Source organism: Micromys minutus (genome assembly GCF_963924665.1).
Source record: "Micromys minutus genome assembly, chromosome: 1".
NCBI lineage: Eukaryota > Metazoa > Chordata > Mammalia > Rodentia > Muridae > Micromys > Micromys minutus.
This window is the reverse complement of record NC_137969.1, coordinates 31,207,173-31,221,462: the sequence shown is the minus strand read 5'-3', so window position 1 is coordinate 31,221,462 and position 14,290 is coordinate 31,207,173. Positions and strand designations below refer to the sequence as shown.

Sequence of the window (14,290 nt, the reverse complement as noted above, 5' to 3'; positions counted from 1 at the left end):
TGTGCAGGCCAAGCTAACAGGCTTCAGAAGGGTGCAAGGTACCACCATGTTGTGCCTTTTCTAAGGTCACTTCCAGAGGCCACAGACGGTAGGGAAGAGAAAGGACTGGCAGGGCTCTAGAGGTGGACATCGGGGATACTGGACTCTGTGGTGCTAAAGGGAACCTGTAGGGTCGAGCTAGAAACCAGACACATAAGACCCAGAATTTGGGGGCTGGAGAGATAGCTCAGTGGTTAAGAGCACTGACTGCTCTTCCAAAGGTCCTGAGTTCAAATCCCAGCAACCACATGGTGGCTCACAACCATCTGTAATGAGATCTGATCCCCCCCTCTTCTCCTGTGTCTGAAGACAGCTATAATGTACTCATAAAAAAAAAAAAAAAAAAAAAAAAAAGACCCAACATTTGATCAGTGCATGTACTCACAAGGTGCTGGCGTCAGCGTCATAACTGTCCTTCATGTCCACTTTTGTGGAAGAGTCATCTGTGGTAAAGATATAGAAGACACAGAGGGTTTTCAGGGACTGGCAGGTATTTCAGGCCCAGGTACCCAGCTGGCCCTAAACTGAGCACTCAGTGCAGGTAACCCAATGTCACATCTATAGGAAGGAACCCTAGCTCTGGGAACTTCATCATGGAGCTTTCTATCCTGGAACGTGCTGAGTGACTGACCAAGGCTCGTTTCCCAGACTTGAGCCCACATCACTCTTGAGGGCTTTTTCAAATACACATCCTGGCATAGGCTGGGACTGAGTCTATAGAGAACTCACATATGGCCAAGGTAGTAACAGCTGCTTTTGGAGACATGCTCATTAATCAGAGAGGTGACGTCACTTGTTCCAGGTCACCCTGCAGAAGCCACAGCTGGGTGGTTCATTCTCACCTGGACTCAGCTGAGTCCCTCAGTATAAGAGGATCTGGCCCACAGCAGTTGCCTGTGTAATATCCAGTAAGTACCACTTAGTGTAGTTAAGACTTCTGTAGCCCTGAGGTAAGACACTGTCAACCTCAGGACAGGTAGTAAACAAAGGCTCTCAGGGAGGTGAAGTCCTGATGAGACTACCTGGGAGCAGGAGACAGTGATGGGGGAGAGACCAGGTACATGCAATGGCATCTGAAGATGTCACATCCCCTCCTGGGACTCTGACTGCAACAGTGCAAGGCAAAGACTAATGAAGGTTACTAATTAGAAGACTGGAGACAGGGAGGGGACTCTGGATTGTGTTGGGGAACTGATGTGGCTACAAGCCTTGTCCTAGCTCATGGCACTATTGTGGAAACCTGAAGATATGGGGCTTAATTATGCAAGTGGGTCACTGGGGCTATATGCACTGGACACGCATCACGTGCAGAACTCCTCTGCCTCTCTGCTTCCTGGCCACCAGGAAGGGAGGTCTTTGTTCTTATTGCTCTCCTATCATGAGCTGTCTCACCATGGCCCAGGGAACAGGGCTGGCCACGGACTAAAACCTCTGAAGCCGTGAGCAAGGCAAACACTTCTTCCTCCTAAAGCGTTCCTCACTAGATATGACATGTCATGGTAAGGAAAAGCTCAACAGGGCTTCCATGTGTGTCAGCGGGAAGCGTGGCCACCGAGAAAGGCAGAGCTATACATGAGGTAAAGATTAAGGAAGCCTCTTGAACAGCAAGCGGTTCTCAACCCCCTTCTGGGTCACAAATCTCATGTTCTGCATACCAGATATTTACATTAGATTCGTAACAGTAGCAAAATTGCAATTATGAAGTAGCAATAAAAATAACCTTATGGTAGGCGGTCAGCATGGCATGAGGAACTATATTAAAGAGTTGCAGCATTAGGAAGGGTGAGAAGCTGGCAAAGTCAGGGAACTGGAGCCTCTGGAGGTTCTAGAATGGCTTTAACTCCATGAGGCTTGTGCGGTTTAAGCACTGGGTTCTGTCAGGTAGGCAATGCTATGTTTAGACCTATCTTCGTGAGCTTCCTCACAAATGAACTGTGATGGTTAATTTTAGTTCTCAACTTGATTGGATTTGAGATCAACTAAGAGAGACGCCTCTGGGTCAGACTGTGAGAGTATTTCCTAGAAGGATCAACTGAAGGGAGGAAGATCCTCCCCCAGCGCGGGCGGCTCTTCCAGTGGCTGTGGCCCAAGCACAAAGCTGTCTGAGGTAAGTACAGCTTCTCACGGCTGTCTCTGCTCCTCCTCCTCAATGTACCTACCCTGTTGCTCTCATCCTTTGCTGACAGGAGCCCAGCTCCTCTCTCGCTGTCCGGGAGTTCCCCAGGCCTTAGGGCCATTTGGGACTGCTGAAGAACCCAGTCTCATGGCCTGAGTAGACACTGAGCTCAGCCTTTCCAGTGGACTGCCCAGCCTGTGCCGCGTGGGCCCAGCCAATGAATGCCTTGTAGTATATACTCATTCTGTGGGTTTGTACCCTAAAGAACACCAACAAATTATAGTATCAGGAGTAGGGCCTTTGCAGAGAAACCTGAGTGTGTGGTCCATAGACCTTTAAAACTGGCCTGTAGGAGGAATGTGGAAGAGTCTAGAACTTAGGGCTTAATGGGACACATGGTAGTAGTGGAAAGGGAGAATAGTGACAGAAATGCACATGGTGAAAACTGTGCTCCTACATTTAGGTCAGAGGCCATCTAGGTTACATCCTGGTAAGAAGCTGGTAGTGCCCCGTGTCACTGTGCCCTGGAAGTGTATTTGAAGTATGTAACCTGGTTTTGAGTAGTAAAGGTCTGTTGTGTGTTCTGGAGAGAGACTGGACTTTTGAATAGTACTGCAACTGTCACGGACCACAGGGACTTCTGAAGTCAGAATTAATTTACTTTGCATCATCTGAATGCCAGGAGCATGCTGGGAGGGGCCACAGGCCACTGGTTTGAATGTGAAATATTTCCCATAGGTTGTTCCAACATTCGTCATGGGATTAAACATTTAGTCCCTAATTGGTGGCACTGTTTGAGAAAGCTGTGGAGCTCTGCTGAGGGAAGGGGTCACTAGCTTTGAGGTGTTACAGCCTAGCCCCACTTGCTCATCTCTCTCCTGGTTTTCCAACTACGGGGTGATAGAGCCTTCTGACTCCTACTGCCATGCCTTCCCCTCCAGCTACTGCTTTCCCCACCATGAGGAACAGGCAATAAACCATTCCTCCCTTGCACTGCATCTTGTCAGGCATTTGGGTACAGCAATAAAAAAAGTGACTCATATAGGAAATGTGCTATTTTGAAACAGAGTCTGGCTATGTAGCCCAGGCTGGTCTCAAACTTGTAGCAGTCCTCCTGCCTCTATCTCCTGGGTTCCAGGATTACAGGTATATGTCACCACACCCAGACAGGAAGTATCTATGGACTAATAGGAGGTCTGCACAGCACTACAGCCAGTTTTCATGGTGGTGCAGAGGTGCTGGCCCTCCAGGGTTCTCCGGCTCTTCCTGACACTCCCCAGTTTTCTGGTCTCAGCTTTTCACAAAGCCAGAACAACTTCAAGCAGTCTGCTTGTGATTTTGCAAGGGACTGATTCCACACTGACAGCAGCTCAGGTATACCAAAAGGGAGGGTCCCCAAACCACGCTCCACCTACCCAGTTCCGCAGCATCTCTGTCTGGGAGCCTATGCTTCCAGATGAACTGCTCACAGCCGCCCCCCTTCCATCAACATACCGCTGTGCAGCGACAGGTGGTGAGTGGGTGTGGAGGCCCCATCAAATATTGCTCGGTCCAGAAAGTCGATGGTGGACTCTGTGTAAACAATCTGGAAGACCTGGCTGAGCAGGGAGCACAGCTCTTCGGCGGCGACCTACCGTGAATGAAGAACAACAGCTGTCCTCAGTGGCTAAAGCTGCAGACAGCACTTTCCCATAGTTTCTAGGGTACCCATAATGTCTCAGAGGCAAATGTCTCTAGGGTACCCACAAATATAAATGGGGAGCAGTCCCAAACCAAAGGGACTGCTCTGTGCCTCTCACAGCCCAGAGGGTTATCAGAAAACAGAAACAATGTCCGAGAAGAGACTGTGGCCTAGGTTTGGCCTCACAGGTATCTGGAGACCATGCTAGACATGGATGTTGGCATCACCTTTGCGTCTTCTTCCTCTAACGGGTCATCAATATGTTCAAAATTCCCATCTAAGCCCAAGTAAGAGAGAAAAAGACACCCCGGTCTCATTTTTGACCTTAGAGGCATTTCCTAAAGAAGTGGTGTTGTTCTGTAACAGTGTGCTGTTTAAAACAGGTCTTTAGAGGGTTAATTTTGTCCAGAACGGTAGATGATGAGACAGTACCTGTGGACATTGCTCAACACTCTACAGTGTCTGATGGAGAGCATCACTAGTGTGTGGGCTAGCGAGGTAAGCTAGGACGGTTAGGTTAGTCACCATTAGCCAATCAGAGTAAGAGGCAAAAACTACGTGCAAGATGCCAAGTGATTCCTGAGGCTTCACGGCTCCCCTCTGTGCCACTGTGACTGTCCATGTGTTAAGGAAATACTAACTTGGTTCGAAGCACCAGGTGGGTGTGGTGTATAGGTCACCATGCCTGCAGCCATCACTGTCAGTCGGTGTGGGGTGGGGCAAGGCATTCCGAAGAGGAAACAGGTAAGCAAATGCCCTACTGACCATCTCAGGGATGATGCTAGGGACTGGCCAAGAAAGAGCCCGAAGGCAAGGGTGGCAGAGAAGAATGAGGTAGATCTAGGTATGGGAGGTGCCCTCTGGAGCCCGGGAGTTATAGATGTGGTTATAGGTGGGGACATTGATTAGGACATGGACAGGGCTTGGTCAGGGAGAAACAATGGGAAGGGACAATGTCTGAAGTAGTGCTAGACAGAGCTGAAGGAAGAGGTGGCTAGGGCCAGGGTTCTAAGTGGGGCCATGAAGAAATGTGATGGGATCAGGTCTTGGGTAGGGCTAAGCTAGAGGCAAGGCAATCTCTTAATCATAGGCACGACTAGGTTGTGAGCTGGGTCTTGGGCAAGGCTTTGACTAAGGATAGGCAGAGGCTGTGAATATCTCTGATCCACAACAGGGAGGTCTCACCTTGCTCTCTGTAGCCATGATGACCAGGCAACATGCTTCTACTGGCCCCACTGCACTTTCTGACAAGGAACCTGCACTGAGGCCTCTAGAATTTTCTGCACACAGACTTTGGCTGGGAGAGATGCCTGGGTCCTGGGCTGAGAAGTAAACACATCAGGTTAGTGCAGTGTATGGAAGACAGAAACATTCACTCCCCAGGGCCCTGTGAGATGTCTCAGTGAGAAAGCACTTGCCATGCAAGGCGAACAACCTGATCTCCATCCCCAGGAACCATATAATGGTGGAAGAAGAGAAGCCACTCCACCAAGCTGCCCTCTGACCTCTGTGCATGCCATGGCACACATGTTCACCACAGCACACACACATCGTGTGTGTGGTGTATGTGTGTGGTATGTGTTTAAAATAAAAATATTTAGTTAAAAATATATCAATAAATAAAATCCAGCCCCTAGCCCTTCCAAACAAAACTAGCTTGTGAGAGGTGCAGGACGCCTAAGCAGCCATCTTCATACCCACTGTGCGCCAAACCATGCCAGCTGGTACTCAACTGCTTAGAGCTGCATAAAGGCAGGAACTCACACAACTCAAGTTAACAGGCAACAGACTACAAATAATCCCAACAGGGGTCCATGCCTCAAGGGAGTTTGGACCCAAGGCACTCTTCCTCCAATAGGATAAACTAAAGTGAGGGACGTGAAAGCCAATGAATGGTCTAGCTGTGGAAAAAGACAAGGCCCAAGGCCATATCCTCACACTGTACACAAAACACACTGTGGTTCCAGAGTTGTCCAGGGAATGGGGCTCTGAGAGCAGCACACAGCTCAGACCAGCCTGGGAAGGGTGCTGGGACTGTAAGCTAAACTTAAGAGGTGGCCCTGTTGTCACTCTCCTCAGGTGCAGTAGGCAAAACTGGAGAAACATTAGTCTTTAGCTACAGCCCTGGGAACACAGGCAGAGACAGGCTTAGACCAGACAGAGGTGGGAGCACAGACAATGGCTATGAACTACCAGTGAGATCCTGCGTCCTTACAACAGCACTGACCACAGAGCTTCTAAGTATAAACACCATGATGAGGCTGTATTGAATTGTTCAGAGCAGGCTAAATCACACCCAGGGCTGGATCGCTTAATTAATAACTAGCTCAGTCATCTTCACATTGCTCACATGCGCTCACAGCAACATACAGATCCAGGAGACAAAATGAACACACTGTTAAACCAGGCATGGTGGAGCATACCTGCAATGTCAGGGCTTGGGAGACAAAAAGAATCACTGAGTCTAAGGCCTTCCTGAGCTAGCACGTTAAGACCAGCCTCAGCAAAACACTGTCTCAAAAAATATTAAATATATTATATTAAATGAATATGAATAAAAAAATAGGTTAGGGATGTGTATTATACGGCTGGTATATGTATATGCCCCACCCTCACATACACAGAGAGACTATGAATGTATTATTATAAGTCATTTCGCTTTTTTGCATTTCTGTTAACATTTTAAATTTGTTTCTTGGCCACTGGTGGGCAGCTGTGAAGTGTGGGCACCAGCCAGGGGCCGTCTGTGGCAATGTCACTTCTGCCCTCTGGGCAGCAGGCCGAGACGGCCACAGGCTGCTCTATGCCACCAGCTTCAGACCTGCCACCTGTCTCTCCTCCATCATTCAAAACACTCTGGCAGACACACACGTTCCCTGTTTCACCCACTCTCTAAGGCGAATGGACCCTGAGCTCTCCAGACTAGACTGCCTCAAACACTAGCAACCCTCTGAACAGAAGAGGCACACAGGTACCTCCACATGCAAGGAGGTGCCCAGCGAACGTTACGGATTCATCTGCCTGGCCCTGGGTGGGGAAACTACAAGCCAAAAGCCAAACAAAGCCATGTGCCCAGAAGCCTGAATCAGAGTGGATGCACATATGCTCCTGCCAAAATGAGGCCAGGCCCTGGGACACGGGGCTGCATTCTCTGCTGGTGAAAGGAGCAGAGTCTCAGGACTGCTTCTCATGTTTTTGGAATGTTCCTTATATGGGGGAAAAATCTCATTTTCTCTTCCTTAACAATGTATTCTAATGATTTAAGCTGAGAAATATTCCTGCAGCATGAGAAATATAGGGACCATTTCTCTATACCAGCTTCAGATGCTCACAGGAGCCTGGTCAGGAGCTAGCCTCCTCTCTCTGTCTCTGAGGGTCACGAGCCAAAGGGTCACCTTGGTGAGGCTGCAGAGTGGCTGGGGTCTAAAGCCAGAAGGAAACAATTCGAGGCCACCTCTTTCACTTGTGAGGAGACTCACGGACTACTCTGAGGTATATTACAGATGCTAAGTGAGGTAATTCATGTCAGATACTTTGTACTAGTTTGAGTCATATTAAATTGGCAATTTTTCAAATTAAAAGTTAGTGACAATTTCATACTGCTCAACCTAATTCAGTGTCTAGCATCAGACAGACAGGCTCACTCAACTATAAAAAGAAAAACAAAGCACTATAATTTGGATGCTAAATATGTGGCAAAGACTTGGTCTCAGGGTGGCGCTACCAGGAAGTGAGGAAGTTGGTCACCAGATCATGCTATCAAAAGAGGCCATGGGGCCTGACCCGCTTCCTCTTTTTGGGCTTTCCCTGTGAAACAAGCAGCTCTGTTCTGTCATGCAATCCCTACCTGCACCTCAGACGCCATGAGCCACACAAGCCTTTTCCCCTTGTAGCAGGCTGAGAACGGTGGCTCACTGCGTAATCCCGTCACTCAGAAAGCTGGGGCAGGACCACTGTGAGTTTGAGGCTACCCTGGACCTCAGAATGAATTCCAGGTCAGATGAGATTAGAGTGAGACCTTAACTAAACATAAGCCTTTGCACTTTGTAAGTTAAATAATTCAAGAGAGCTTGTTCAGACTGGACTGGCATCTGTGTGAGGGCATGCATGTGTGGATGTTGACTGGGCTGGGCAGACAAGTGCATTCGAGTCTATAGCTGTGCGATATATGCAACTGTATGTAGTGTGTGTGGTATGGGACGTGTGAGTTGTATAAGAGAAAATATGGTGTGTAAGTGTGCTGGGCAGGGAATGAGCCATTCTACACAGACAAGGCAGAGCAGCTAAAACTCCTTCACAACCCTCCAGCTGCCTGGAATTGACCATAGCACTAGGACCAGCATCATAAGCCAGGCACACTCTTCCCATACTGTGAAAAGGGCTAGACCATCTGACCCTTGTGCCTTGTCGCCAGCCCTCCAGGGCTGGTTTTGGGATCATCCCAACCACTCACAGTGACCCAAGCAAGCCTAGGCCAGTGTGCCTGTGCCAAGGTACACAGGTAGAACAGGTCCTCCCATTTCTCACTGGCTTAAATGTTAGGGTGGACACCCAGAAGCTCATAGAAGCTTGTACACTAGTGAGAAAAAGGCAGGTCCTGTAAGCATCAGCAGAGGAGGAGCACAGCAAGTGGAAGGAGCACCCTGCTGTCTGAACAAAGAGACAGCACAGGGGCCAGGGAAACTAACTGGCTTTGCTGTCCCAGCTTTGGGAACACTGGGGCTCAAAATGTAGACTGGAGACTAGATGCAGCAGGGCACACCTTTAACTCCAGTATCTAGGAGGCAGAGGCGGGGAGATCTCTGTGAGTTGTAAGACAGCCAGGGCTATGTAGAGACCCTATCTTATTAAATACAAACAACCAAACAAAAAAAAATGTGGATTGGGCTCAGAAGTCCCTGTCACAGCTTTTGGTTACCACTCCTCTCTTTCTGGGGGTCCACTGTACCTAAGCAGTGGAGGCAAAATCAATTATGGGGAGCAGGGACTGAGGAGTCACTAGAAGAAAGGTATTTTTGAGACAGAGTCTCACTTTGTAGCTCTGGCTATCCTGGAACTTACTTTAGAGACCAGGCCTTGAACTCACAGAGATCCACCTGCCTTTGTCCACACCTGGCCTAAGAAAAACCTTATTTGAACACTGACCCTGAATATTATATTCCTCAAGTTTCCAAAGGCCCTGAGTGTGACAGGAACTCTGGGGCAGAAGCTCATGGCAGGAAATCTAATTTATACCCATAATAGCTGCAGAAGCCATCTCCACAATGTCAGGAAAACCAGGACCCTCCTTAGGACGCAGACCTCCAGACTACCACTCCCGAAGTCCATACCTGTCTTCAGCACCACCAGGTGTGCAGCATCGTCTCGGACGTAGGAGACAGCAGCGATGTCGTGGATGGGCACCCTGAGGATAATGTCCTCCCCGTCTCTCCAGGCCAGCTTGACGTTGTAGGCAGACAGACTGAGCACAGCATCGTGCTCCTGAGTCAGGTGCCCAGGAAGTTGGTGGGATCGCTGCAAAGAACCACAGGCATCAGAAACGCTGGGCCACTGTATCGAGCTCTCCTTGGGGAGAGCTGTGCTGGCTAAAGTCCACACAACAGGCTCTAAGCCAAAGAGAGGTGACAAAAAGTGCTGCTCCCCTCAGGACAGTGGCACTCACTCCAAGGATGTCAACATGCTTGAATCGTGTGGGGGATTCTTCTGAGACTACCTTTCAGATCCAGATTTTCAGTATCTAGAAATCTAGAATATCTTCAGACTGAACTTGGGAAGCAGCCCAAAACCAAGTCTAGAGAGTAGAGGTTCCAACTAAGAAACCATCTTTGTCTGAAGACTTTGTAGAGCCAAGGATACTCGCAAAGTGATAGACCTGAGCTATCCCTCTGAGGCTGAGGTCGAAGGTGAGGGGACCACAGGCTGATGCAGCTAAGTAGCAGAGAGCACAGGAGGGGCTGTTACCTTTGCCTTGTCTATGAAATGCAGGATCTCCGTCCTACTGGAAGGGTTCAGGTAGCCGGGAATGGAGGTTAACTGACCTAAGTACTGCAAGAGAGGGAAGAGCATTGTGAGAAACAGTCAGACTACTGTTGCTACAGAATGCAGACCCCTGGCCTGTCCCCAGGCCACCAGGCCCATCTGTTTTCGGCACTCTTAGAGGAGCCCTGCTTTTTTTTTTTTCTTTTCTTTTCTTTTTTTAATGTCAAGGCAGGGTTTTCTGTGTTGCTCTGACTGTCCTGGACCTCACTGTAGGTAGATTGATTCACTGATTATCTATCTGTCTCCATCCCCGGGTCCTACATGCTTACTGAAGTCTCAGCAGCTGTGCACGATCTTCCCACATTTCCTACTACTCTGTGTTCACAACTGGCATCAAGTCTTGCAAAGATATCTCAAGTCTAGTTTTGGTACAATTGAGACCTGGATGGCAGATGTTTCCTTCTTACTGCTGGGGCACTGTGTACAGCCCCACTTTAAAAAAAAAAAAAAATCAGCGCAGTCAACAAATGCACACAAATGGAAACCGAAGCGCCATGGCTTGAATGCACCCCCAAAATCTACGTCTGACACTTAACCCTGAAGTAAGTGTTAAAAGGTGGGTTGTGGGGAGAAGTTAGGCCAGAGACTCTGCCCTTAGAAATGAAGTAATGGCACAGTAGCAGAAGCAGGACCTTGTCTTTTTAGTTTGCATGTGTGTGAATGTTTTGCTTACACGTGTATCTGTGTAGCACTTTTGTGTCTGGTGCCCATGGAAGCAGGAGGCAGGAGATTCCCTGGAACTAGAGTTACACACTAGATGTGAGGCAGTGTGAGGCAGCACATGGGTGGTGGGAATAAAATGAGAGGAACCACTGCTCCTAACCACTGAGTTGTGTCTACAGGCCCTCAGGTCCCTTTCTCCTTCCAGCTGCATTTACAGATGGTTGTGAGCCGCATGGGTGCTGGGAAGTGAATCCAGGTCCCATAACTAGATTTTAAATTTTATTTTATAATTACTATGTGTGTATGGGGTGTGTGTGTGTGTGTGTGTGTGTGTGTGTGTGTGTGTGTGTGTGTGGTATGTGTACACAAATAATGTGTATGAATGTTTTGACTGCATATCTATGTACCACATGCATGCCTGGTACCCATGGGACCAAAAGAGGGCACTGAATTTCCTGTGACTAAAGTTATAGATGGTTGTGAGTCACCATGTGGGTGTTGGCAATCAAACCCAGGTCGTCTAGAAAAGCAGCAACTACTAAGGATCTTTCAACCCCTTCTATTTTTTCTTGACAGGATCTTGCTATGTTCTAGCTGGCCTGGAACTCACTATACAACTCAAACTCCCAGCACCACTGCCTTCTGACTTCTCCAGGCACCAGACAACACATGTGTGGTGCACACACATATCTTTGTGGGCACTCACATATATACAAAACAAAAATACAGGAGATAACTTGATCAGAATCTGTGTTCTACATTAAGAAATAATAAGTAATTAAAGTAAAATCAAATCTTCTACTTTCTTATTTTAATTGTCCTAAAAGCAGCTGATTGAAAATAAAAGCAGCAATAGTCCACTGGGTGAGGGCAACTTGAAAGTAAATAAATGGGCTGGAGAGCTGGCTCAGCGATTAAGAGCACTGACTGCTCTATTGTGTGAGTGTGAGTATATGTGTGTGTGTGTGTGTGTGTGTGTGTGTGTGTGTGTGTGTAGTGAGACAGGGAAAAAAAGTTACTGGGACTGAACATTCTGCGTATCAACATGATGCCTGTGGTAGTTTGAACAGCAATGCCCCCACAGACTCACATGTTTGAATGCTTGGTCCATAGGGAGGGGCACTAGTAGGTGTGGCCTTGTTGAAAGAACTGTGTCTTTGAGGTCTCCTATGCTCAAGCTCCACCCAGAGTGGAATTCCAGTCTCCTGGCTGCCTTTGGATAAAGATGTACAACTCTTGGCCCCTTCTCCAGCACCATAGCTGCATGCACACTGCCATGCTTCCCGCCATGATGATAATAAACTGAACCTCTGAAACTGTAAGCCAGCCTCCAACTGAATGTTTTCATTTGTAAGAGTTGCCGTGGTCATGATGTCTCTTTACAGCAATAAAACCTAAACTAAGACAATGTTCAAAAGTCTCAAACTGTTGAGTGTTTTGGATTTCCAGGGAGGCTCAACCCATAAAACATTATACAAACATTCCAATGCCAGAAAAATGCCAATATCTGAAACACTTTTGGTGTTTTCCTGGTAAGGGTTACTCAAGCAGTCTTCAGTAGTAAAATAGCCACAACTACGTATAAAACAGGACTACACTGTCTGAAATTGGAGCGGTTAGTTGTAAATGTTTTCTGCAAACCCAAAACAAAAACCAGAAGGAAAAAGGCTAAATATATTAAGTGTTAACCTAGCTACATCACTATTTACTTTAATATGAGTGGTCTAAATATACCAATTCATAGAGAGATTGGGTATTGGGGATCTAGCATATGTGAGGCCCTAATTTTAATTCTAGTAAAAGGCACACACACTCGCAAGGATGGGGAGATAGCTTAGCAGGTAAAAACACTAGCTATGTAAACACAAGGACCTGGGTTCAGATCCCCAGAGTCAACATAAAAAGCTGGGCATGGTCCCATGGGTACCTGTAACCCCAGTACTATAGGTGGTTGACACGGAGGATCGCTAGACTTGCTGGCGGAGGGCCTAGTTCAGTAAGAAACCCTGTCTCAAGGGAATATAGTAGCAAGTGACAAAGCAGGACACCTGATGCTCTTTTCTCTGGCCTTTTTGAAACTATATGCACATATACACACATCACACAGAAGGAAAAAAGGACAAATACTGTGAGACTGAATTTTACTTATTTTATTATATTGTTATTGTTGTTTGTTTTGAAACAGGGTCTCTCTATATTACCCTAGCAATCCTGTAACTGACTGGCCTCCCATACAGTTCCTCCTGTCTCTGTCGCCCCAGTGCAGAGATTACAGGCGAGAATCACCCAGCCCAGATCAGATTTTAAAATAAAGCAAGATCTAGTTATGTTCTCTACAAGAAAACCACTTTGTTTATGAAGATGCATAGAGATTATGAGAAAACAGAAAGAGTTCTCTTGAGGTAATGCTTGATGAAAGAAAGCCAATGCAGTCTAAACAAGAAAGATAAAGTAAGGGGCTGGAGAGATGGCTCAACGGTTAAAAGCACTGACTGCACTTCCTGAGGTCCTGAGTTCAAATCCCAGCAACCACATGGTGGCTCACAACCATCTGTAATGAGATCTGATGCCCTCTTCTGGTGTGTCTGAAGACAACTACAGTGTGCTCATGTACTTTTTAAAAAAATTAAAAAAAAAAAAAAAAGATAAAGTAAGACTAGAGATAGACAAATGGAAGGAGTCAGGCCATGCCTCACGTGCACACACACCTTTGATCCCAGCACTGGGGAGGCAGAGGCAGGTGGATCTCTGTGAGTTTGAGGCCAGCCTGGTCTACAGAGCAAGTTCCAAGACATCCAGGACTACACATGGGGAGACCCTACCCTTGTCCCCCAAAGGTAATGAAAGGGTGGAGGGACTGGGGGTTAGCTCAGTGGTAGAGCACTTGCTTGGTTTGCATGAGGCCATGGACTCAATCCCAGCACCACAGGGGGAAATCAGAGGTAATGAGGTAGACATGCTGATAAAGGAGTCGCTTTTTGTTTTGCTTCATTTTACAGACAGGGTCTCACTATGTAGCTCTGAACTCACAGAAATGTGCCTGTCTGCCTGACTTCCAAGTGCTGAGATTAAAGGTGTGTGCTATCATGCCCGGCCGGGAGTCAATTCTTCAATAAGAATGTAGTTATTCACAATGTGTTATGTGTCTACCCAACGTGTACCAAAATATGCAAAGGTAAAAACTAGTGGAACTACAAAGAAAAGCAGACAAACACATTACTGTTGGGACTTCAATCAGAAATGGACAGGCAAAGAAGCAGGCAGAAGACCAGAGGGAGCTGGAAGGAGCTTGTAGTAAAGTGCACACTGTGCAAACCTGAGACCTGAGTTCTATCCCCAGTATGCACGTGAGGAAGAACATTCCGGTAATGCTGCTGGGGAAGTAGAGACAGGAGGATCCCCAAATCAACAAGCTAACTAGGTTCAGCAAGGGATACTGTCTCAAAAAATAACATGGACAGCAATGGAGGAAGACATCTGATGTTATCTCTGGCTTTTCCACATGGACACACACTCATATCCTGAATGTTGCACCCACGCCTACCCCCAGCCAATCATAGGACAGAAGTGGCAGCACCAATACCAACAGCCATGCCTGTTGCCACCATCAGCACCATCCGGCAAAAGCAAGCAGATCCAGTCTTCAGTGCATCTGTTTACAGTGACCTACACGTTCTCGGCCATAAATACACACTGTACCTTTGAAAGAGGCCACTGTACAATGTCTGCTTATAGAAACAACCTATCAAAGA

At 47.4% G+C, this 14,290-nt stretch overlaps 1 protein-coding gene across 2 annotated transcripts in view; it reads right to left on the bottom strand.

Annotated features, from left to right (window-relative positions):
* Window positions 1–14,290, bottom strand: part of CCM2 (CCM2 scaffold protein) — a 48,578-nt gene that overhangs the window by 3,158 nt on the left and 31,130 nt on the right. For both annotated transcript variants that reach the window (XM_080926047.1, XM_080926048.1), the window contains 5 exons: window positions 9,798–9,881; window positions 9,167–9,350; window positions 5,022–5,158; window positions 3,650–3,785; window positions 425–482 (listed from right to left, as the gene is read on the bottom strand). In XM_080926047.1, the coding sequence (XP_080782173.1) occupies window positions 425–482; window positions 3,650–3,785; window positions 5,022–5,158; window positions 9,167–9,350; window positions 9,798–9,881 (599 nt within the window). The remainder of the gene's footprint in view (window positions 1–424; window positions 483–3,649; window positions 3,786–5,021; window positions 5,159–9,166; window positions 9,351–9,797; window positions 9,882–14,290) is intronic.